This window comes from Primulina tabacum, chromosome 5 (assembly GCF_025594145.1).
Source record: "Primulina tabacum isolate GXHZ01 chromosome 5, ASM2559414v2, whole genome shotgun sequence".
In the NCBI taxonomy this organism is placed as follows: Eukaryota; Viridiplantae; Streptophyta; class Magnoliopsida; order Lamiales; family Gesneriaceae; genus Primulina; species Primulina tabacum.
The window spans coordinates 19,769,574-19,793,445 of NC_134554.1; the positions used below are offsets into that span (position 1 = coordinate 19,769,574).

Sequence of the window (23,872 nt, forward strand, 5' to 3'; positions counted from 1 at the left end):
ATTACATATATGTAACTAATTTGTATAAAAAATTATATTTGTTTAATTTTTAAAAAAAATTGGATTGCTCAAATTTTTTTCATAACTTTTTTATCGTATTGTTTTTTTTTTTTGTTATTTGTCACAGCATATATTTAATATTCCACATAAGTAGTTGAGAAAAAAATATCATTTCATCTATTTGATAATTTATGTTTTAAAATAAATTAAAACATAAATTATCACAACGTCGTTATTTTCAAAACTCATTGGAGGCAAACACAGCAACACAAATGCGAATCATATATCTCACTCACTTTCTTTTCTCACATTCACATACTAATACACATATTTTCACACACACGAGCATTTAGTATATATGAACTGATAAGGCCACAAGTTAAAGCCAATTTGCACGAATTCTTGTCTTCCGGGCTTCTGAAATGGGATGTTTTCTTGCATGTTTTGGATTCAAAACGAAGAAGAAAGAAAATCCAGGAATATAAGTTCATCTGTGGAACAAGTAAGATCCCTTCAAAGTTCAAGCACTATATAATATAATTATCATGTACTGAGCTGATTATAAAGTGGAAATCTATTTTACTTTTATTTAGTTATGCATTTTATTACTCTTTGGGCTTGAATTTACAGAACCATGGAAGCTACTTAGCTCTTGATTCTGATGTTTTCATCAAACTTGACACCACAGAGAAGCACAATACATTAGATTCTGAAATCAAGTAAGCCATTTGTTTATTGATTTACTCCTTATGGAGTCACTTTCAAGTTTTGACGTATCACTCAAGTTTTTATAAAACGTACTCGGCAATAAATATATATACATTGTCCTCTGAGTCGAGATCGTGCGACACGAGTTTTTGATGCGGCTGATGAGCCAGAGGAATGACTGATGCTTGTGTGACTGTTAATTTCGTAGAGAGAAGCCAAAAGAAGCATCGATATCAAAAATCAAGAACAAGGTTAGCTTCAACTTAAATGTGGAGGCCTATGAACCAATACACAACGAGGAAGACATCAGCACATTCCTCTCAGATAGTGAAGAAGAAGAACAAACCAAATGGGAATTCAACACAGAAACCACAAGCCTCATGGCCACTTTACATTTTACACAAGATTCAATATCATCAAGAATCAATAAATCCTACGCTCAAAGTCACAGATATCGTAACTGCAGCACAGAAGAGATCTACGAAGAAGAAAACGATGGCTACGAGTTTGAAGATGACCTAAGTAGCAACGAAGATAAGGGGGACAATTATGACAGTGAAAATGATGAGAAAAATAGTATTTTAAGGCAAAATCTTGGCTCGAAGAATGAAGAGATTGAGGGGATTGGATCAGATTTGTATGCTAACGATAGGAAAAAACATGTCCTTTCTGTGCTTAGTCCAGTTGAAAATTTGAGTCAGTGGAAAGCAGTGAAAGCTAAGGTAGCGCCTCTGAGGCACGAAAAGGAGAATGCTGCGTTAGATGATTTTATGTGTTTATTTACGCTTAATATTCAATGAATCACGCCTAAATTTGTAATGCTTGTTCGTGTTTTTGAACCTTGGTCCTCACTCCTCAATCATTGTGAGTGTCTCAGAAACTGTACATTTTCTATAGTTAATGTTTAACAAATTGATCATTTTGCAAATATCGGTAAGGTTACTCCGTCGTAGTTCGAATCAATAAATATCGAAGCAGATGCAAAATCTAACAGGTTTTGTCTGCTGTGACAGAGAATATATTTGCCTTCTCACTTCTGGTCCTGGATAATAAAATTGGCTAAAACACATTTGTTTGAGGCACTGGTATATTTTCATGTTGTATTGAGGCTTCTGCTGCAGCTTATTGCTATTAACTACTGTTCTTGAAAATAGATTCCAAGGAGAAAAATGCTTGAAACCGTTGGAGGAAGAGAATCTAACATAATGATCATAACATAAATCATAGTATGAATTTATGTATCTTTTTAGGTTTGAAATGCCAACATTATGCTTCTGTTACCATACAAAGCTCGATTATATTGACTTAGGACATCATAAGATTAGATGATTTCCTGCCTATGCTGGGCATTAACATTTGTTCCAACATATTGATTGATTTTCTTTTCTAATATATTTAAACCTTATATTGATGTTTTGCACGTACTGACGTGGCAGATATAGTCACATGTATAAAGATGTTCGAGCTGCAGTTGATTTGTGCCATCGTGACGGGACACTAAAGAAGATGGTTGCAAAAGATCCGAAAAGGTATCCTTAATATCAAATACCACTTTGAAATCCAGAATAGAATGTCTTTCCAAATAAGGCTTAACTGCCTGAAATTTGGCTCTATTTGCTAATTATCTTTATTAATTTAATCAATAACTTGGCTTTTCTTTTGTGAGCGGATATACTTCTCTTCTGTCTCATATGGTTTTCCATCTTTCCTATTTGGCCTGAAACAGGCATCTACTTTCTGCTACTGCTAATTAGTTAAGGGACATGTTAAAACTACATTTATACATCTTACATGACAAATGCTTATTGTTATGTACAATTTAATAAGCGGTCAATCGTGTGAACGAATGCCACCACTTTAAAGAGAGTTCGGGTTTCAAAAGAAATGAACGTTAGGACTTCTTAAATATGCAAATACTCCTACAGCAGGATTGTCATTGGCTTCACATATTTGAGATTAAAATAGCTTCATATAGCTAAGTTACCATTATATGAACATTCTAATGGAATATTTTTCGTACAATCAAAGAATTTTCCTGTCACGTAATGTTGATATTACCACGTCTATGTGGGGACTATCATTTGTGGAACAGAGATTATGATTGCTAGCACATGAAAATTCTTATATTAATCACCATATTTAATTCTCTGAAAGAATGCTTAATGTTATTAAAATTATAGATAGAAATGACAAAATTGTTGGACTTCATTCATACGAAATGTCAAATCTTCCGGTCATGTTTGTTGAAAATGACAAGCTGTGGTTCTAATTCTCTTTATTTCCTTACCAAAACAAAAATCTTCATTAATTGTAGCTGAACCATTTTGGCTGAAATTGCTCTGTTTATGCTCAATACTTGCAGGAAGTCAATCTTATGTTCAACGATTGTACTTGTTTACTTTCCACACTTTGTACCATGCTTCTTCTTGTGGCCTGATATGCTTAGAAGTCATCTTTGTCATAAAATGTTCTGAGCTTTGGCCTCTTGATTTTAACTTAGTTCCAGATTTCCATTACCAAACATAATTTTCAAATTTCCATGGTAATACATGACTCATGTCATGGGTATTATAGAGTGATCTTGTCCTTCGATACAACAATGTTTGTGCATGAATAACCTCTTGCAAATGATGAGTTCAAAGAATGGGAAGATCTTGTTGAGAATTTTTTGTCACCTCTGCTGATTGAAGGAATAATAATCCCAATTCCAAGATCAAATCTTTATTTGTCCATTATTTTGTGTTTCCAGATATATCAACGAGGACACTTCACTAGTTCCCATGCTAAAGATGCTAAGAGACTCTGGTCGTGCTACATTTTTGGTGACTAACAGGTATTGATTCCATGAAACTGGAGCTATGAGTATGTGTTCCCTTTCCCTTCTCAAATTTAATGAACTCCCATTGTTTTTTATTCAGCCTTTGGGATTATACAAACATTGTAATGAACTTCCTGTGTGGGCCACAGGCATTGGATGGTTGTTCCGCGTCAAATTTTGACTGGCTTCAGTATTTTGATGTTGTTATTACTGGCAGGTAATAAGCTTTTCCTGATGCCTGAAAGTCTTTCTGTGGCGGTGCCTAAATGGTGTAATATTTTGTCAATTTAGTGATATTTTTTTTGTCATTTTAATTTATCACTGAACCAGATTTAAGTGACCGAATGGTAATAAGTTGTCTTAATGATTTGGTGGGACTATACTGTCTTTACCCTCACAAACTATTAAGCATCTTCATATCAATTCTTTGTCATCAATTTTGCCCAGTTATATTTTATCTCTGAACCAAATTCAAAAAGAGCAGCGCATAGAGAACAAACAACAGCAAATCATAATTCTATCAATACGGTGATATTTCATTCATTAACACAAGGATCACAACATAGCGGATGGATTTTAGCATCCATTCACAACAACGAAAGCACTTTTTCACTCTTTCATGTACCATGGGATTTCACTTGGAAAAGAGAATGTTCCGTACTAACTTTGGAAAATTAAGCCGGTTATTTCGGTAATGGGGGCATGTGGGGGATTGAGTTGCAAATGAGTTTCCTAACTTGCTGCAATTCATCAAATGAAAATGCGTTAGCAATCTAAGATATTGATGCATCGCTTCTATGGTATTTCGTATCTCACTTCATAATAGGTGCAAAACTCTCTTCCATAATACTTTATTAGTATTTGTCGTAATGGACTATTCTCCTGAAAATTTTATGCCTTGATTTTTTTCAGTGCAAAACCAAGCTTTTTCCATGATGAGAATTGTGCTAATATATTTGAGGTTGATCCTGAGTCAGGAATGCTTCTTAATACTGATAATGGAACCCCTATGCCTCAGGTTAGTCTATATCATCCTGGTCTTTTCTGAATTGTGTGCCATTTTTCTGTGAATTGAGTTCAATTTTTTAATTAATCCCAGGTGGGTGCTTCTTTGAGACTTCCATTGAAGAAACTAGACACAAACTTCCAAGTTTTTCAGGTAAATATATACCTAACAGTATACAAAAATCTAGTCATTAAGTGAAAGAAAATCGGCAGGACTTAAGTTTTATTTTCTGTAATTGTTGATTCTTCATTCTGCTGCTTTATTGTGATTTTTTATTAAATTACAATTTCAGGGAGGAAATGTGGGTCATCTTCACAGATTACTGTCCATAGAGTCAAGCTCCCAGGTAACCTTTCTTCTTCATGAAGATGTCTTTTCTTCCAGTACTTTTGGTGTTTTTATTTTGTTTAAATATATTTGCTATTTCAGGTGCATTTAAAATGCCAAATTCATATTTTAATGCATGGAGGCACACATGGCATTTTTTGACAATTGTAGGCATAGTTTTCTAAAACCCTAGGTCGTGGATGTGAATTATGCAATGGCAAAGTTTTATGGATTCAACTTTGGTCATGAGTTTCTTCTTGCATGTGAGTCGAACCTCATCATTCAAGAAATGAAGCCACCTGGAAGTATTTCATTTTTAGGCAATATATACCAATATAAGAAGCTGTTGCAAGAATGCCGAATGAGTTTTTTAACGACTCTCCAATTATACACTTAACTAAAACCAAGTTAATTAAAAAATAATTGAATAATCACTCCTATTCACTTCTTGAAGGGTAAATTTGTTTCCTGATAATGTTTAGTTACTCGCAGTGATATACGTGGGGTATAAGGTGAAACTTTTAGTCCTCTGTTGCCAAGGTTTCATCAATTGGAAGCTTTATGTCTTTTACGTCAGTTTGTGCGAGTACTCATTTTTCGCCGTTTGAGTATTCATTCTCTGTCACATGTTAGGTGCTTTATGTTGGGGACCATATATATGGAGATATTTTGCGCAGTAAAAAAATTTTAGGTATGTTTCATTGTTTCTCACATTATTGCGATGCTTCTATATGTGTGTGTGTGTGTGTGTGTGTGTGTTTTCTGGTCGTCTTCTTTAACCCTATACTTTGTGCGTATATTTTCTGGTTGTCTTCTTTAACCCTATACTTTTACTTCTTCTAAGGGTGTTGACTATAAGTAACTTGACAAGTAAGTTGTGTGTAATATGCCGAACGTTTTTCCACATGACAGAAGCTGCCATATGTTCTGTTTTGCGGTGTACAACTTTTTATTAAGCTGAATTCATAGTAATATCAGGTGTACGGGAACTTTAATTGAATCTTGTATGCACAAGTGATATAGTTTTGGAAAAATGTTTTGAGAAATGTATCTGGAAGATAGTAATACATTGGATAAGCATCTTATAGTCCTTAGGCTTTGAAAAATTATGTTTCTTTCTGAGCTTGTTTCAGAATAATATCATTATTTTATAGGTTGGAGAACAATGCTAGTTGTTCCAGAGCTCGAGAAGGAAGTCGAACTTCTCTGGACATTAAGGGATACCCGCAAGGTAAACTACCTTGTCTGTCTGACTGACCTTATTTGGACTGCGGTTGATCGTTCGATGATGGGTCGAATACTGCAAATACCAGTGCATTTGTCCGCCTTTCATCTCCTGATATAAGATTTATAAGCCTTGAAAGAATTTTATTTTGGGTTTTACTCAATTCTCTCAGGTTCTATTGAATTGATTAGATCTTCGTTAGACGGTGCAACATTGGGTCTGATAAAGCGATCAACTTCCCTGATCTTGATTTGGTTGTCTTTTTTATTCTAAACTATGTATTTCTTTTAGCAACTTCAAATATTGAGGAATGAGCGTGATCTCATCGAAGACAAGATCCACCATATAAAGTGGTCTCTGAGGTGACTTTTCAACTCTTTGTCGTTCTTCTGCTGTGAAATCCGGCATTGCCTTACAGCTTCAGTTGTCTAGTCATTCTGAGCGCTGCTATCCCAAATTCACATATACTATTCAACATATAAAAGAGGGGGAAAAGTTATGTCTTCTTCTCATGGAAAAATTGTGCATCTCTTTTTAGGTTTGATGAGGTGAATGTTGTAAATAAGGAAAACAAACTAGCCGAGGTTGAAAAATTGCAGGTTAGTAAATAATATGGTGATGACTAATGAGTAGCATCAGATTCTTTTGAGTTTTAACATGCATGGTATAAATTTGAACAAAGTTAGTGCATGAAGGAGAAGCTTTTACTGATCAGTTGTTCTTTGCGGATCTCTATAAATGTCAACTGCTGACCTAGAAAATACCTTTCCTGAAGCTTTTCCAAATTGTTTTCATACCAGTTTCAGCGAGAAGAAGTGCGGTTGAGTCATCAACAAGCTCAAAGAGAATGTCATCAAGAGGTAAGAAGTTGCTATTAGTTGCTTATCTTTAGCATGTAGCAAAAATACTTTATCCGTGATCATTGCAAGAATCAAGTTTTACGTATCATCAAATATGTTCAGTTAAACAAGCTTCTAAAAAAAATTAATGTTCAGTTTCACAAGGTTTGGGGACAACTGATGAAGACTGGCTATCAGAATTCTCGCTTTGCACATCAGGTCAGACGTCGAAAAATCAATAGCACTTGCGTGTTTCCTTTTATTGTCGACTTTAAATCACTTTTGTTTGGAGTGTTTCAGGTGGAACGATTTGCTTGCCTTTACACTAGCCAGGTTACCAATTTGAGCTTGTATTCCCCAGACAAATACTACAGGCCAAGCGAAGATTTTATGCCTCATGAACTCAATATGATCGCATCGTGAATAAATAAATCACTATATTCTGTAATATTGGTTCTTCGGAATCATAGTTTTTGATTGGTTTCCACCAGAAATGTGGAATAGGTTTTGTGTTATCGTACAACTGTTAATATTTCCCAGTTGAAATTGTAAATTGTTTCTGGTTATATATGATCATCGGTTTGAAGATAATCTGAAAATAAAAACAAATGTTAAACTGTTTGGAAAAATGATATATATACTAGAAATAATATCCATAGAAAAATATACGTTGGAGTAATTAGAATTCAAAATAAAATTAGTTAACTCAACATAAAAATGATAATAATATTGTAAATTTTAACGGTTTGTGTTAATTACATATATGTAACTAATTTGTATAAAAAATTATATTTGTTTAATTTTTAAAAAAAATTGGATTGCTCAAATTTTTTTCATAACTTTTTTATCGTATTGTTTTTTTTTTTTGTTATTTGTCACAGCATATATTTAATATTCCACATAAGTAGTTGAGAAAAAAATATCATTTCATCTATTTGATAATTTATGTTTTAAAATAAAAAAATCAGAAAAAATAGATAGCATGTTGACAAAATACGAAAATCCAAATTGAAAATTGAATTATTACATTTCTACTCATCATTAAATTCTATTATTTACTTTTGATAAATTTAACATGTTTATCCAACTAAAAATATTGAGAGAATTGTTTATATAATTAAATAAAAAAGTCGAAATACATAAGTTTCTGATTCCGAACAACAATCACATTATTATTACGTTACAATAATAAATGAATTATTATTTTTAAATTTATCATCATATTCTTTATCTCAATAAACACATTTTCGGATGTAAAATGTTAAATTTATTATGACATTATATAATCATAGTGTTAATTCTAACATTTTTTTATTGTTGTCGATACGTTACTTTTTCTAACTTTATTAATCTATTTATTGTTATATACGAAGTGTAATAATTATTTGTTTAATTGATCACATTTAAGATTATGTGCTTAGAAAAAATTTTAAGATATATTTATAAATCAATAGATGATGAAATTAAATTTGAAATCAAGAGAAAAATAAAGAAAACGTAGAACGTCACAGTACATGAACTTTTATTTTGTATAGTAACAAAACATAAAATGAGTTAACTATTTATATCAAGTGAGATACTTTTATATATATATATATATGTATATATGTAAATTATACGAGTTTTATTCGACTTAACTCACTATAATATTTTTATTTCGATTCATGCAACGGCACGTTACCGATTAAAAAAAACGTGTGTTGAATATGATTGAACAAAATATCCATTTAAAACTATTGAACAAGTCAGAATTTCTTAATCAGTCAAGTTTTTCCAATAGAATAATTTAAAATTTAAAGATAAAATAATTATGATAATGACATGACATCATCATGGTTGTCATCACACATACATAATATTTGATATTTCATTATTCAAATAAATACGACGGACTTAATGATATTTTATGGTGTGATTTTTAATAATCTTTATTGACTAAAAAGAATATCATCCTTTTTTTTTTTTTGGCTTCTTACTTCTTAGGTAATTATTATTATTATTATTATTATTATTATTCGCATTTGTATATATAACTTGAAAGCATTGTAATAACTATAATATATGTTATATATTCTAGTTAATTTCTTAATCATATCTATATTCGATATAAAAGTTAAATGTGATATACCGTACCGTATCAAAAATTGTATAGCGATATATCGTATCGAAATTTACAGTATAAGAAAATATATATAAATAACGTGCCGAAATTTTCAGTATATATAATTAACATACCGATTATATCAAAATTTGACGGTATACCGAGATTTCAGTATGATATCGGTATACATCGTTTTACATTGAAAAAATCTTGTATTTTTTAAATTTATAACTTTATTATTTAAAAATATTATATATTTTTTAATTTATATATATTATCTCGTTATATACCGAAATTTTTCAAATTTAATTTCATTATCGTACCAAAAAATTTTGTAATGTTATCATATCATACCGAACTCTTTGGTATACCAAAAATTTAGGTATTTTTTCCACCATGGCTTACTCTAATTTCAAATATCATTGAACTACGTACTGAATAATATATTATGTATTTGGAACCTTAAATCTTAAAATGAATTTCGTACTTCATATGATTTCAATTCCCATTTTCAGATTAACATTTCGAACCAAAAATTATCTTATCTAAAACTCGATATTACTGGAGTATGATTATAAATAATTAAAAACTAATATTAAGAATCACAAAAAAAAAATAAAATAAGCTTCATTAAAATTAAAAAATTTAAAATACCAAAACTAAAAAAATATTTGAAGATATATAATAAAAATAATAATACTTACAAAATATTAGATACAAAAAAGTCACACTCAGACATATGGGACAAAATTTTCAAACAAAAGCATATAAATAAAAAAAATCAACAAAAATAACAAAGAAGGATTGAAAAAATCCATCATCCTAACATCACGATGATATCATCATTTGACTATTCTAGAAAGACTGAAGGAGTTTTCTTCTTGATTAAAAGTGGTCAAATAAATGATATTTGTTTTTTCAAGATATATCATTATTAGAAAAATAATTTTTAATATTGTTAATTAAAAAAAATCATAATCCATTAAAAAATTCAAAATAAAAATATAGTTAAATAAATATGGAAAGTTTAATACTATGGACAAATATATCTTTGTATTACATATGTAAAAACTTGTATTTTATTAATTAAACTTGTAAAAAAATAACATTCACAATCACAAAAAAAAATAAAAAATATGGATGTTCCATAAACAAAGTGTGCTGAAATACTAATACGATGATATTATACATTTTAATTTCATTATAAACTAATATTTCTTCTATCAAATATTGTATTCAAAATTTTTGTTAGATCATATCTTTTTTCATTAAAAATAAGGATTAATTAGGGAAAATTTGTAAAATAATTTCGGTCAACTATTTAATTAAGAAAATGACATCTTCATGTATATTTCAAATAAACAAAGGAGATCATTTTTTTAATTAAATAGTTGATCGAGATTAAAAAATAAAACATCCGAATTAATTATTTCCCATTTGTCTTTTTGTTTTTGGGAAAATAAAAACATAAGAAAATCTATAAAAGTGTGCGTACACATTAGAACACGTTCGATTCAACAAAAAATCAATGCCCGACACGCTATACAAACTCTCTATATATAGAGATCACGCTTCCATTTATGGTCAAAGCCACAACACATCAATCAAGGAGAGGTTTTTGCCTGATTTCTTTTATATAAACTTGTGCAGTTGAATCTTGAGTAGCCCACGATTCCCAGGAAGAAAAGCATTTTCTTGTTCTTGACAAATATCATGTCGTCGTCGGAAGAAAACTTGGGATTTGAGCAGCCGAGATTGGTTTCCAAGAAATTGTTGGCCAAGCCACAGAGTGAGGGTGCCGGGGCCGTTTCTACTAGAAGCATTGGAAGGTATCTGTGTTCCATCTTTTTCTTGATTTGCATGTAAATTTTGCCTTTTTTTTTCCCGTGAGTTTCTGTTATTTACTGAGACTAGAGTTTTCTAAGCGGAAAATCCCTGTTGGATTGTGTTTGATGTTATTTTCAAAATGTTTCTGATATGTTATTTGATGGGATGTTGGATTATCAATGGCTTAAAGATATTGGTTTGGTTGGAATAATTTTCAGGCAAGAATTGAAGTATCTGGATCCATTCCTCATGCTGGATGAATTTTCAAGTAATATTTTATGATATGCTGTTGTTTTCCTTGCGTTGACTTAGTTTATCCATTGCACCATTTAATAATCTTGATTGATTGATTTCGTCGGCGTTTGGATTCATGGATTTCAACTCGAATTTTCACATCTTTTTTCGATTCGGATCTTGTGAAATGTAGTCGTGATGTATGGATATGAAAATTATTTAAACAGAAATTAGTCCAAAGTCAAATCCGAATTCATGGATAGCTTTGGACTTCTATTTCATTTCCTTATCAAGAATCTGTTTTTTCCCCTAATTTCTGTAAATTTGATTCCACAGTTTCACCCCCTGCTGGATTTCCTGATCATCCACACCGTGGTAATTTGAAACATCTCAATATGTCTCAGTTTTTTACCCTTTCGAAATTGTGGATAAATGATAAATCTCAAGCTGTACCACGTTTTGCATTACAGGTTTCGAGACCGTTACATACGTGTTGCAGGTAACTAGGCTTGTCTAGAAACCATATGTCAATAGTCTATTTGTTCTAAATGCGAATATCGAACTCAAATTTGTCTTCTACGCACAGGGAGGTGTCACTCATCAAGATTTTGCTGGACACAAGGGTACAATTCAAGAGGGAGATATTCAGGTAATGGATAACGAATTCTTATGTTCTCTATCTAAGAAAAATGTATCCATCTAGTTCTAATTGTTTCCCCTATTCATTGTGTATTTTAAAATCTTCTTGAATGAAATCATGCAGTGGATGACAGCAGGGAGAGGTATAGTTCATTCGGAAATGCCTGCAGGGGATGGACCTAACACTGGTCTGCAGCTGTGGATCAATCTCGCTTCCAAGGATAAAATGTGAGTTCTCGTCTTTCTTTGGATGTACATGGAGACAACTAAATGTAAGCAAACTTCGAAGTTTGATAGTTGAACAATGCATTGAGTCGATGGTTTCGAATTAGCAGTAGTACACTTCTTGAGTATGATGTTGGATTTGGTTGCATCAGTTGGTCCAGGGCAGTAGAATTACAAAAACCACACGAACACTGATCTGCATAGCGCGACTCATTAAATGTTCGTTGAATCATTCTGAAAGATAATCGATATCTAGGACATATTTAGAAAATTCAGTTAGTGTGCAGAGAGATAAGCAAGAAGGCTATCTGCATAAAGTGTACTTTCATGCATTGGCACATATTTCTGTAGAAGGAATGCTATTATAAATAGATAGGAAATGTCCTAAAGAACTAAACAAGAACTCATTATATAATCTTACGAAAATCCTCCTCCTTATTCTTCAGGATTGAACCACGGTATCAAGAATTACTCGATAAGGAAATCCCAAGGGTGGAGAAAGATGGAGTGGTTGTAAAAATTATTGCCGGGGAATCAATGGGGGTTCAGTCTCTGGTATATACACGAACCCCAACAATGTTTCTCGACTTCACCGTGGAACCAAATGCTCAATACCATCAAGTTATCCCCAAGTCCTGGAATGCCTTCGTCTACATACTCGAAGGTGAAGGAGTCTTTTGCACCCTGGGTTCTCATCCTACATCCGCACGCCATATCCTCGTCTTGGGTCCTGGTGAAGGCCTTAGCGTATGGAACAAATCTTCGATGCCATTGAGGTTTATTTTGGTCGGTGGGCAGCCGCTCAACGAGCCGGTAGCTCAACATGGTCCTTTTGTGATGAATTCACAAGCCGAAATCGACAAGACTATGGAAGACTATTTCTACAAAAGGAATGGCTTCGAAATGGCAAGGTACTGGAGATCTAACTGAAAAATATTTGTGTTCGGCCATTACTACCAGTTTCAATCCTTACCAAACACAGTCTAGAAGATAGATGGATATATTCCACAACCATTGGTTTGGTGCTAAGAAGACATATTGGGTTTGTTGCATTTATGTGATCCTTTTTCTTGAAACTGCTTGCTTTGTTTTGCTTGTATTGGTTCATAATTTGGAAGTTGATCTTATTATTAATAAAATATTTATCTTCTTTAATTAGATATAAAGCACATTGCCCATCAATTTTTTGGGTGGGGAGGACTGGGAAGACTTATTTTGTGAGTTGGTAGTAGCCTCCACCTAGAGTTTAATTGCTTAATTTGCTTTCACCACTCAATTGGAAAACAAAAGAATGTGGCAAAGATTGAATAGGTGATAAATGACAAAAATTTATATGAGACGATCTCACGAGTCGTATTTTGTGAGACGGATCTCTTATTTGGGTCATCCATGAAACATTATTATTTTTTATGCTAAAAATATTACTTTTTATTGTGAATATCGGTAGAGTTGACCCGTCTCACAAATGAAGATTCGTGAAACCGTCTCACAAAAGACCTACTCTAAATGAATTGGGATCTTAGACTTTGTCATGTTTTAATTTTTTTCAAATAAAGTTTATTTTTATTTTTTTTTTAATTTTGTCGTCTAGATAATGTGCTTTGTACAAGTTTGATAGCGGAATTTTGTAAAGAAGAATATCTCAAACTTTGTGTATCATGCATGGTCTTGAGTCCTATTTCTATACAAGACAAACATTATACAAAATCTCTTACTTGAAGCCATAACATCTTACTAGGACAGTCTTTCATGGGCTTGAAGGCCAAGTCTTTTTAATGTCAAAATGGTACTGAATATCCATATAACATTTCCCACCATCATCGGTAACCTGAAAAGAAATATTACAAGTCATCAATAAAAACGATGTTGTGTGTTTGTACAATTATTTTTTAAACATATTTTAAACTGTAATGAATTAATATTTGAATGATTGAGAACTTATATTAAAATTTAAGACTTTTAAGGTTAAAGGTACTTTGGTATTTTACAAACTTGACATCAGAAAAACCAAATATACTCTTATCTGTAAAGTGGCCTGGTCGACAAATAAATAGACACGAAGGGCAATTTAACATGTAAGTTGCATCACTTGTCTTGTTAATTAATTTGCTGAAATCAATTGATATAATTTCTTATCCACCAGTTTAATATTTTTTTAAGATAGCACCAATAAAAGAAAATGAGGCTTCTTGTGAGACGGTCTCACGAATCTTTATCTGTGAGACGGATCAACCCTATTAATATTCACAATAAAAAGTAATACTTTTTCATGGATGACCCAAATAAGATATCAGTATCACAAATTATGACCTGTGAGACTGTCTCACACAAGTTTTTGCCTAAAAAAATTGTTATAAAAGAACCCTTTCTTTGGAAGATCATTGCTTTATATTTCAAGTAAAAGTCCTTCGAGTTGTGGATTTTAATGTTAATGCTTTGTTAAAAACCAATCAAAAAGGTCTAGCTTAAAATTTCCTCGCCCTTCGTTGTTTATTTTTTTAATAGATGTGTAAAGATTACATCTTATGCTTGATGCAGTTGAATTTACCTTGGCTCTAGCAGTATAAACACCTCTCACCAAAATTCCACAGGGTAAAGTTTCTTCCTCGAGTTGATATCCATAAGGTTTTTCGTGGGGTTTAAAATTACCCAATAACACCGTAGATCTGTCAACTGTAACAATAATTTTATTAGACGACGCATAAAAATACAGTATAGTTTGAGAAATGATCTTGGTCTAATATTTCTTGTTCTCCCAACAGTCGCACACACAATCTATCTAAATAATAACAATAGTGTCAACAACTGTAACGATAGCTTTAGTAAAGCAAAATACTTAATATATTAAATACACTGATTGAATCGAAAATGAAATCTCTATTTTCATATTTGACATAAATATATCGTGTATATGATCTATATGAATTTTACGTAGAATTAATTTAAGGGAGAAAGAAAATAGAGCAATGGATGATTTTACCTCTAACACCAGCTTTCCACAAAGTGTTCTCATATTTGAGACCAGACACCACTTTGTCAGAGACTCTAAATGAGAACTTCAATCTGTACTTTGTTCCTTCCTTTAGGGTAAAGAGACAATCCTTGGGACTGGAAATAAATGGGTGTGACAATTCTATCTCTGGTCTACCAGGACAAACAATTGAGAGTGTCATTATTTGGACATTTGCCTCTCTAATATCTGCCCAAAAAAATCATGTCATTGGATCAGTTAGACCAAAGATCTCCAATTCTTGAAGATTTCTTATTAAAATTCCAAAAGCCAACGAAATTATGTTTTCATGAATATATATATATATATATATATATATGAAAGAATTTCAAAATTTACCAGAACAGAGATGGAACTAATACCTTCCTTCCTAGATGTGTCCAACCTTTCAAGGATGATTCCCTTCCTTTTTATAGTATTTTCACGGCCCTTTTCAAAATAATAATTCAAAGAAATAAGGAATTTAGATGGTATAATATATAGTTATGCTGCCTTTTGGTCTATTAACAACACATCTTGTTTACGTAATGTACATTTTCCATATGATGATATACACAATCATGAAAACCCAAATTTGTTCCCTAAAATCTCTTAAGTTTTGATATTATGTATACAAATAATGTGACTTGATTAGAGGGTATATATAAAAGACCTTTTCCTTGTGTGGTGGTTCGTTTTTCGCCATGATCTTGCCTTCTTTGACGCTCTTATTCATTTTCTTTTGTTCTTCTTTGTTTGCCAAAGCGGGGATGTTAATTAAGTTGTCGGATGCCAATATCGCCTCCACAATCCCCGACATTGCATCCGACGACATTTTGCGTGGACGAATTTTGGGAAAAATGACAAAATAATTTCAAGATAATGAGGGAAGCAAGGAAGAAAACAAAGGGTGGGAGGTTAATATGGTCTCTGAAAGTGGGATATTCATGTGTTGTTAAGTAATGCATAGGATAAGTGAGAAAGGAGAGGTTCAAAAGGGTATGTTGTTTGGTGGAAAATAATTAGCCAAAAAAAGATTTTGCTTTACCATAGCTACTATTTAGCTTCACCGTGATTATTATTATTATTATTATGAATTTTTATTTTTTGATGAAAATATAAATAAAAATTGAGTTTTAAATTTAATTTTTTTATAAATTTGTTAAGTAGTTTAATTATATTAATCCATTTAAATCTTAAAATACAATCGTTATCTCAAAAATTTATTGTTGTTTCTCAATTCTATATTTTTAGCAACGAATTCATTTAATATAAATTCTGAAATTCGTTCATTGGGAGAAAAAAATTTAAGTGAATAAAAGTTAATTCCTGGTAATGAATCTTCAAAATTTTTCCATATGTTGTGGTTTTCATGATTAATATTATCTGATTTAGTTTCAAATTATATTATTTTTATTTAGTACCATTGATTTTTTTTTTATCATTCAATACTCTGGAACTAAAAATTTCTGGACGGATTTTAGTTTTGAAGGATCGTCTGCCTAGCACCTTGTGGTGCTTCAAACAAAATATTCTCCAAAAGTTGCAATAGCTAGTGTTCTAATAATATATACACCGATGAATTAGATCGAGTTTGTTAGTAAATCAAGCGGAAAACACTCGAAATAATCCTTCATTAAGAAACACTGATATATTTTAAAGGTTTTAATCTCGTGTAACTAATTAACTGAACATAAGGGGTATCAGTTCTCGCATGTATCAGTTCAGTTATGGTGAGAACTGAACTGATAAATACTCGAACTGATCAAGTCAGTTTAAAGCATGGGGTTAACAGTTAAAGTACACAAGATGTGTTTATGGATGTTCGGAGACTTCAACTGCTCCTACGTCACCCATTCTACCACCTCGGGTAGGATTCACTAGAAGACTTTTATCTATACAACATTATGTACAAACCCATACCAAATTATGCGATTCTTCAAACCACGAAAAGCAAACGTGCTCCAAAATGGAGTCACGCCCTCGATTCGATGAAATAAAGAAACGGTTGTGTCGTCCCGATCTTTTTGAACAAGTAAGTGTGTAATATTCACCTCTAAATTACGAAGAATTTAGCAACAAATATTAACGAAGGATAAACAATCGAAATCCAAGCGAACATTCAAAGAACTCGTCTTTGACAATCCGAGTGAAGAACAATCGACAAACGCCACAAAGTATTAAACTTTGATAAGTTTGATTTGAGAAACACACAAAGGTGTATACAAAGCCGAGCTTTGAAAAGTTGAGAAAAACTCTATCAATCTGATTAATTCATTCAAAAGTCCTTTTACAATGATAATTTTCGTCCATATATTATCACAAAATCAGAAAGATATGAAAATATAATTACCAAAACAAATAGAACTCTAAAATAGGAAACTAGGTATTTCTGAAATTGCGCCGCGCGCATATGCGCGGAAGTCACTGTCTTCGCATTTGCACTGCGCGCCCCAATTCCGCGCATATGCACGAAGTCTTCTGTTCCGCCCCTTTTGAAAATCCTGCGCCGCGCTTATACGCGCCCTGTTTGGCGCATATGCGCGACCTCTCGCGCATATGCGCGTCATATATCGCGCATGTGCGCGAGGACCGCTGTCCTCTCGGGCCATTTTGCACTCACATGCTTGGTTGCTCGAGACTCCTTCATTATACTCTTTGTTGAACTTCACCACTTGCTTGAATATGCTTGATTCATCATCATTGAGCTTGATATTCCGAGATAACAATGCTTCTTAATTCTTCTTCCAACCATTTGCACGTCATGCCCGGCCAGATTCATATCAGACCTCCTCACGACTGGCCTTCGTGACCACAGCCTTGCCCTTGTCTACAGTAGCCGAGCTGGCCTTCTGTTGCCTTCGAGCCTCAGCCTTTTTGATGAGGGAATTCATGACTCTAGCAGTTGAGACAAAAACAGAAGCTCGGTCAGAAAAAAAACATGGGGAGAGAGAAGGAGCAAAGGCCGAGCTAAATTCCATACCCTCGTGACCCTGAGGAGTGACTTTGGCCGAGCTGAGCCCGTAATAGCACAAGAGGTCCTCGGCTAAAAGGGTGGGAGTATGGAAACGCCGACCCCTGATGGCCCCGAAGGGCCCAAGAAAAGTGTGGCTCTTGCGGAAGCCCGGAGGAGGAGAAGGGAGCTCGGGGAGACCTGCTCGCCATTGGGAGCAGATGTCCCACGAGTCGGAATGTTGGACAAAAAAGTAGTGATTTTTCCAAAACTTGTTAGAACTGGGCCCCCCTCGAAGAATTGGCAGTTTGGGCGAGCTGAGAAGCAGAAGGGACCCTCTTCTGACCTCTTTGGAAGGTAGAAGTGGGAGAAGGAGAGGGGTCAACTGTGAAACCTAAGGCTTTGAAGAGAACAACAAAATTACATAAGGTGCGAAAGGCGTTTGGTGTGAATTGGCCGAGGTGGATCTGATAAAACTGGCTGAGCTGCTGAAAGAAAAGGGGGAGAGGAAAGCTGAGTCCACCTTCTAGCTAATCTTGGTAGAAGGTGTAATAGCCAGGAGGGGGAACGTTAGGTCTCTCCTCGGAATGAGGAAAGATGAACTTATAATCGGAGGGGGCATGAGAGAGAGCTCGGAGGCGAACCTCGTCCGACCCATCTAACCACGAAGGGTGGAGATCGAACCAAGGATCACAAGTCCAGATAGGCTCCTCACAATTATAGAAACCGAGCTGATTCCGGACTATGCCATCATCACCAGCGGAGAGGCGGGAGCTGACCCCCTCGATTTCAGGACGCTCACCTGACCCAGATGTGAGCTCCATGAGGGGATCATACTGATCCACCTCACAGGTATGATCCCCTCACGGAAGACCTCCTCGGAGGTCGACTGGGAAGGACAGTTTAGCGAGGTCATGGGAAGTTTACCTAACGAAGATCGTGTGATCGGGAGCAGGGAGTTGGAAAGAAGAAAAGAGGGATTCTTTTCGAAGGTCGGAGCCGAGGTTAAAGGATGGAAATGTAAGATTTGAATGAAGGGGGCAGATGGTATTTATAGAGGGACCATGAGGAGATCGGACCATTTATTTCAAATAGGTTGAACGGCCATGATCGTCTCGAAATCCGTTAAACTGGCCGTTGGAATGACAAGCGATAGAGACGTTTCATATTCAGGGCGGGAACCAACATTGCTAGGGACTTCGCGTCTCAGCTCAGCCCAACCAGAACTATGTCATTTAACTCAGGAAGGCTTAGAACTTTGTCTGGTAGCTCAGCAAGGGCTTCACCCTTCAGATTAGGACTTCCCAGAGCTTTGCCGCTTTAATTCAGCACAGAGACTTAAGCTCGGGACAACCAGGGGCCACCGAGAGTTCAGACAACCACGAGCTTCTGGTCTACAACGTCAGCTCGACTTGAGGGAGGAGGACTCATGATACCCCCGGACTGAGGATGGATCCAGCCCACCTCGGTAGCCCAGATAGTTAGTGTCCTAGCGCTTAGAAACATCTGGGAGGTCATTTACCGCGAGGTTGGTTGGAGGTCATCCAAGAGGTAGTGGCCCGACGTTTGGAAAAACCAGGAGGTCAGATTCATGACCCAGCACAGTGTAAGGTCACCTCATTTTGGTCTGAAGTTTCTGGAAAGTCATCCGAGAGGTCACACCAGCCGATCTCCCGTATCCACAGTGTCGTCGATTAGATATTCTGCCAACCTCCCAAGGATTGCCGAGCCCACCTCCTATATCGTGGAATCGGGCCGATTAAAAGTGTCATTGCCGAGCTCCCGAACCGAGCTCCAACAGGGTCCAGAATATGGACGAGCTCTTTCCTGAGAGAGCTTCTTTTCAGACATTAACGGGTAACCCACGGAAATAAAGCCCAAAAGAGTAAAGCCCATCAGGATCTAACCAAATCTTGCACATAATCTAACAAAATCTAGCCAAATCTTGCGCATGATTTTGAGGATCTAAATCTACTAAATCCGGACTCTATTCTTCTCCTGTAAATACCAGGTTTTATTTATTGTTTATTCATTCATATATTCACATTCTCTCAGCACACACATTATTCTCTCAGTTTTCTATTCTCTGATTTGAGCGTCGGAGGAGCTACGCCGGAACAACCTTTCGGAATTCGGTCCCCTCCTAAGTTCTTGCTTGTGCTCCCAGATTTTGAAGGTCCGATCCGAGCTCCCCAAGTGAAGATTCGACCTTCCAACTGTCATCCCGGATTCAGCAACATCATTACCCATTTTAGATTTAGTGTTTGATTTTCCCTTAAACCCAGTAGCTTTCGGATTACATATTCCATGAACGGATTCGAAGTTGTACAAAATAAAACCGAATCATATATTAAAATACTTGTATAGTTATAAAATTTTGCAACTTTTAAAATGATATAAATTTTCAAGGTTGTAGTTATATTTATTTATATTAAGATTTGTAATAAATAAATTCTCAATATAACTCACCAATAATATATACAAACTACCAAAAATATAAAATATACATATATCCAAAAAAATCACACTAAATTAACAAAGTTTATTATATGATTTTTATATTAATTTAATTGATTTGGATCCGATTGATTTGATTTATCTTTACCAAAACTTAAATCAAACTAAAATTTTACGAATTTATTGATTTTAAAAACAATTTAAACTGTGATTACCTGAAAAATCATCTAAACCATACGATTTAATTTGATTTTCAGTTCGGTTCAATTTTTGAACGACCCTACCTACTAAAAACTAGGCCTCCAATTAATAACTCAAACTCAAAGCACAGCTACTTACATGCTAAATGTTCAATGGAGTAGAACATTCATGTTGGCTAAAAGCTACAGCCCCAAACACATACTTATATGACATTAATTGTCTAATTTAGGAGCCAGCCGATAGTTTAGACGGCAAGGCAACCCCAAAAAACATGTTCTCAACTCTCAATAGCATAAATGAGCAGTAATTTTTTTTCCCCGTCAAAGTACCAAACATTGGTTAAAAGGAGGTACCATCCAGTAGGCAATGGATTGCAATTACATCAAAACTACAGATCTATCTTTTTTCAATGATAAAGTCTCATCAAATGCGAGCCACAGAAAAAATTTAAATGTTTGAGCAAAGAAACCTGGCACAGATTACTGGGTCAGAATCGCGACATCCACGTAATCACCTATCTGCATTGGTATGCAACAAGTCAAAATCAATTTGTGAAAACCCCATTGTTATGTTGCTTCACAAGGAAACGACTATTTACCTGGAAACTGAGATTACCGAAGGCTTTGCTTCCACTGTCGGGCAGTCTCCCATTAGGGTAAGAAAAGGTTCTCCCTACCTTCAAAAATTGAAAAGAAACACAGATTGACCAACTTTTATGCTTCTAGTTAATAACATTGTAAAATTTATAAAATAAAAACACTTGGTGAATTGATATTTCAATGGGTTTACATATTCAAGTTTAACCATCTTACAACCATGATGAACAATCAGTATGGGGAGAAGAACATTCCATGATAACTAACAGGATGACAGAATTGAGATTGAAGATGTCAATATGCAAAATTGAAAACAAAATAGTGGGAAAATTATAAAAGTCTGCGAACTAGCACATGGAAAAATTAACCTCTCTAACCACAAAACGGCCACATTTATCAGGATAGACAAAAGCAAAAGACAGAATAGCATCTCTTCTTCTTGCTTCCGGAGCTACTTCTTTCACCTGAAAAGCAAACAAAATGGTTAACTACAAATAAAATACATTGAAAGAGTTTTTTTCCCAAAAATGGGATACAAAAATCAAAACAAAGAAAACCCAAGGTGCTACTTTATTTTTTATTTTTTTTGCCTGCAGATCCAACTGATGTATAGCACAAAATAAAGCAAAAAACTGCACTCCAACACTGCCAATCGGTTTGACACGGCCACTGAAAATCTCTCTGAATGAGAAGAATTATGCTATTATAATCAAGAATTCACATCCCAGCAACCACCACGACTTCCAAATTTATCAGACGAGAATACAACCATCATAAGGATAACATATCGAACAACTTTGAAAATGTAGACTCAAGCTTGTTTAGATAAATAGTTAGTGACAGGAGGGCTAGTCGATATTTTTATCATGCTAATAAATAAATTAGAATCCAAAGATGCTACCAAAAGAAATTATACATTTAAAAGCGATAAAAACTTTTTCGGCAGCTTATCAATATAAGCAGCCTTCATATTAAAATAAACTGAAACTAGAGGAGATCAACATTTTTATTCTACAACACACATGGCAAACAAAGAAAACAAATGCAGAAACACTAACATGCATCAAAAACTTTTTTAAAAAAAAACTATTTCAATATGCAAGAACACACATAAAACTTTGAGGCGCTGAAAGGGAAACCAAAAGTAACTTGGGCAAAAAATCTCAGATCCCTAACCAGATCAGTTAATTCACGCAAAGTTGCATCCATCCATGTATAAATCTGAACCTCATCCTTCGGTTCCTTGCCTCTCACAGCAAAATCTCCATCAGCATGATGGTCTCCAACCTGAAAATTGTTCAAAAGAAATAAAACCATAGGGTATAGGAAATTCTCTTTCATATAAATTGAATTACTCTTGTTCACAAATGGTGAGTATACCTTAGTGAAAACACGAAGCAACAACGGACAAGTCTGTACAAACACAAGACAACCAAAAAATTAAATAAATTAAAGTTATAATGCCACGAAAAAACTTCATGTCCCCTCTGGCTAAATAACACTGATTACTTCTCAAGAAAAAGTATCCCACGATTTTCAAGTTATAACAATTAAAAAAGTTATCAAACACGCAAACAAAACTAAACATTTGGATTTGTCCTGGGAAAAAAGGTCAAGATTACTAATGAAAAATAAAGCCATAATGCAAGAATAACCATCTCACCCGTATACATTTTCTTGCTAAACTCTTAATGATCAAATATTCATTTTTCAGTTAATTGATTCATACAGAACAACATTATAAGTACGTTTAGCATTCTGTGAATTACCATTGATATTTTTCTCAACCCTTCCTTCTCTCAATCCTAACTTAAAACAAAGCTTCCAAAAATAGCACAAAGTTGGAAGGATACACAAACTAGAACGCAACCGCATTCTCTAACTACCAGACTTTCCCTGGTTAACAATAAGCTCCTAAACAGACCATCCCTCAGGTAAATGATAGAAAAAGGTCGGAACAGAAAAAAAAGAAAAAAAAAACCACCGTACCTCTAAAACACTAGATAAATATAGCATAAAAAATAAATAGGGGGACGGAAGAGACCTTCTCGCGATCCACAGGTTCGAACCGAGGGGCGGAAGGCTTGACGGAAGTAGGCGGCGGAGGGCCAAGCCTTCCAGGTCTTCTTTGCACTTCTGCCATCTTTCACCTTGGAGTGCGAAGTTGAGTACGTTTTGATTGTCTGGATCGAATACATTTCATATTTCAGCCACATTTGGGCTTTAAGAGCCCATAATTAGACTTTTGTTTTGCCGAAATTGTGCTAAACCTTTGGATAAGTCCATAGTCTGATTGAGTTCAATAAAAATTAGACGTTACTTTTGACTCTTGTTGATTCTCTCTATTGATTTCTTTAGGCAAAAATTTATGTGAGACGGTATCACGGATTGTATTTTATGAGACGAATTTCTTATCTGAGTCATCCATGAAAAATATTACTTTTTATGCCAAGAGTATTACTTTTTATTGTGAATATCGATAGGGTTGACCCGTCTCACATATAAAGATTCGTGGGACCGTCTCACAAGAGACATACTCTTGATCTTATGGTTTGTAACACATTCACATATATATATATATTGATCAATTGTTATATAATTTTATGGGGTAATTACCTTTTTTATTCCGATTGTTTGAGCCTAAAATGATTTTAGATTGTTTGAGCCTAAAATGATTTTAGGTCTTCTGGTTTGTGATATCCTACTAGAGTAATACTATATGAACAA

At 34.3% G+C, this 23,872-nt stretch overlaps 5 protein-coding genes across 6 annotated transcripts; 3 read left to right on the plus strand and 2 right to left on the minus strand.

The window, feature by feature from the left end:
- The first annotated feature begins 312 nt into the window (after positions 1 to 312).
- Positions 313 to 1,508, plus strand: LOC142544233 (uncharacterized). Its single transcript, XM_075651292.1, has 3 exons — positions 313 to 502; positions 631 to 719; positions 917 to 1,508. The coding sequence occupies exons 1-3, from the start codon at positions 428 to 430 to the stop codon at positions 1,506 to 1,508; spliced, it is 756 nt and encodes a 251-aa protein (XP_075507407.1). The 5' UTR covers positions 313 to 427.
- A 617-nt stretch (positions 1,509 to 2,125) lies between these two features.
- Positions 2,126 to 7,508, plus strand: LOC142547244 (uncharacterized). Its single transcript, XM_075655419.1, has 13 exons — positions 2,126 to 2,237; positions 3,458 to 3,541; positions 3,627 to 3,743; positions 4,439 to 4,544; positions 4,626 to 4,685; positions 4,825 to 4,878; positions 5,493 to 5,550; positions 6,014 to 6,090; positions 6,376 to 6,446; positions 6,623 to 6,683; positions 6,885 to 6,944; positions 7,080 to 7,142; positions 7,224 to 7,508. Exons 1-13 carry the CDS (start codon positions 2,155 to 2,157, stop codon positions 7,344 to 7,346), a joined length of 1,017 nt encoding a protein of 338 aa, XP_075511534.1. The 5' UTR covers positions 2,126 to 2,154; the 3' UTR covers positions 7,347 to 7,508.
- Positions 7,509 to 10,560: 3,052 nt separating this feature from the next.
- On the plus strand, positions 10,561 to 13,115 carry LOC142547245 (pirin-like protein). The gene is made up of 7 exons (XM_075655420.1): positions 10,561 to 10,853; positions 11,070 to 11,119; positions 11,422 to 11,460; positions 11,556 to 11,584; positions 11,672 to 11,734; positions 11,849 to 11,952; positions 12,396 to 13,115. The coding sequence occupies exons 1-7, from the start codon at positions 10,738 to 10,740 to the stop codon at positions 12,877 to 12,879; spliced, it is 885 nt and encodes a 294-aa protein (XP_075511535.1). The 5' UTR covers positions 10,561 to 10,737; the 3' UTR covers positions 12,880 to 13,115.
- A 495-nt stretch (positions 13,116 to 13,610) lies between these two features.
- Positions 13,611 to 20,300, minus strand: LOC142547246 (rho GDP-dissociation inhibitor 1-like). Its single transcript, XM_075655421.1, has 5 exons — positions 15,612 to 20,300; positions 15,322 to 15,388; positions 14,930 to 15,148; positions 14,498 to 14,622; positions 13,611 to 13,777 (listed from the first exon to the last, which is right to left on the minus strand). Exons 1-5 carry the CDS (start codon positions 15,771 to 15,773, stop codon positions 13,697 to 13,699), a joined length of 654 nt encoding a protein of 217 aa, XP_075511536.1. The 5' UTR covers positions 15,774 to 20,300; the 3' UTR covers positions 13,611 to 13,696.
- A 354-nt stretch (positions 20,301 to 20,654) lies between these two features.
- Positions 20,655 to 23,349, minus strand: LOC142547247 (histone deacetylase complex subunit SAP18-like). 2 transcript variants are annotated; one of them, XM_075655423.1, is made up of 6 exons: positions 23,190 to 23,349; positions 22,526 to 22,558; positions 22,322 to 22,432; positions 21,523 to 21,609; positions 21,148 to 21,225; positions 20,655 to 21,067 (listed from the first exon to the last, which is right to left on the minus strand). In XM_075655423.1, the coding sequence occupies exons 1-6, from the start codon at positions 23,286 to 23,288 to the stop codon at positions 21,029 to 21,031; spliced, it is 447 nt and encodes a 148-aa protein (XP_075511538.1). In that variant the 5' UTR covers positions 23,289 to 23,349; the 3' UTR covers positions 20,655 to 21,028. The 2 variants fall into 2 exon arrangements, with proteins under 2 accessions (XP_075511538.1, XP_075511537.1); XM_075655422.1 differs by having other exon boundaries at positions 21,514 to 21,609; positions 23,190 to 23,348.
- Between the last annotated feature and the right edge of the window lie 523 nt (positions 23,350 to 23,872).

Excerpts from the sequence above, each read along its gene's own strand:
- LOC142547244 (XM_075655419.1), top strand. The coding sequence starts at position 2,155 with ATGTATAAAGATGTTCGAGCTGCAGTTGATTTGTGCCATCGTGACGGG. Across the intron at positions 5,551-6,013 it reads GCGCAGTAAAAAAATTTTAG|GTTGGAGAACAATGCTAGTT; the intron begins GTATGTTTCATT and ends ATTATTTTATAG. Across the intron at positions 6,945-7,079 it reads AAAGAGAATGTCATCAAGAG|TTTCACAAGGTTTGGGGACA; the intron begins GTAAGAAGTTGC and ends ATTAATGTTCAG.
- LOC142547245 (XM_075655420.1), top strand. The coding sequence starts at position 10,738 with ATGTCGTCGTCGGAAGAAAACTTGGGATTTGAGCAGCCGAGATTGGTT. Across the intron at positions 10,854-11,069 it reads TCTACTAGAAGCATTGGAAG|GCAAGAATTGAAGTATCTGG; the intron begins GTATCTGTGTTC and ends AATAATTTTCAG. Across the intron at positions 11,120-11,421 it reads CATGCTGGATGAATTTTCAA|TTTCACCCCCTGCTGGATTT; the intron begins GTAATATTTTAT and ends TTGATTCCACAG.
- LOC142547246 (XM_075655421.1), bottom strand. The coding sequence starts at position 15,773 with ATGTCGTCGGATGCAATGTCGGGGATTGTGGAGGCGATATTGGCATCC. Across the intron at positions 15,389-15,611 it reads AACCACCACACAAGGAAAAG|GGCCGTGAAAATACTATAAA; the intron begins GTCTTTTATATA and ends TATTTTGAAAAG. Across the intron at positions 14,623-14,929 it reads GTGGAAAGCTGGTGTTAGAG|TTGACAGATCTACGGTGTTA; the intron begins GTAAAATCATCC and ends TTATTGTTACAG.
- LOC142544233 (XM_075651292.1), top strand. The coding sequence starts at position 428 with ATGTTTTCTTGCATGTTTTGGATTCAAAACGAAGAAGAAAGAAAATCC. Across the intron at positions 503-630 it reads TAAGTTCATCTGTGGAACAA|AACCATGGAAGCTACTTAGC; the intron begins GTAAGATCCCTT and ends TTGAATTTACAG. Across the intron at positions 720-916 it reads ACATTAGATTCTGAAATCAA|AGAGAAGCCAAAAGAAGCAT; the intron begins GTAAGCCATTTG and ends TTAATTTCGTAG.
- LOC142547247 (XM_075655422.1), bottom strand. The coding sequence starts at position 23,288 with ATGGCAGAAGTGCAAAGAAGACCTGGAAGGCTTGGCCCTCCGCCGCCT. Across the intron at positions 21,226-21,513 it reads GCCGTTTTGTGGTTAGAGAG|GTAGGGAGAACCTTTTCTTA; the intron begins GTTAATTTTTCC and ends CAATTTTTGAAG. Across the intron at positions 21,068-21,147 it reads TCGGTAATCTCAGTTTCCAG|ATAGGTGATTACGTGGATGT; the intron begins GTAAATAGTCGT and ends ATACCAATGCAG.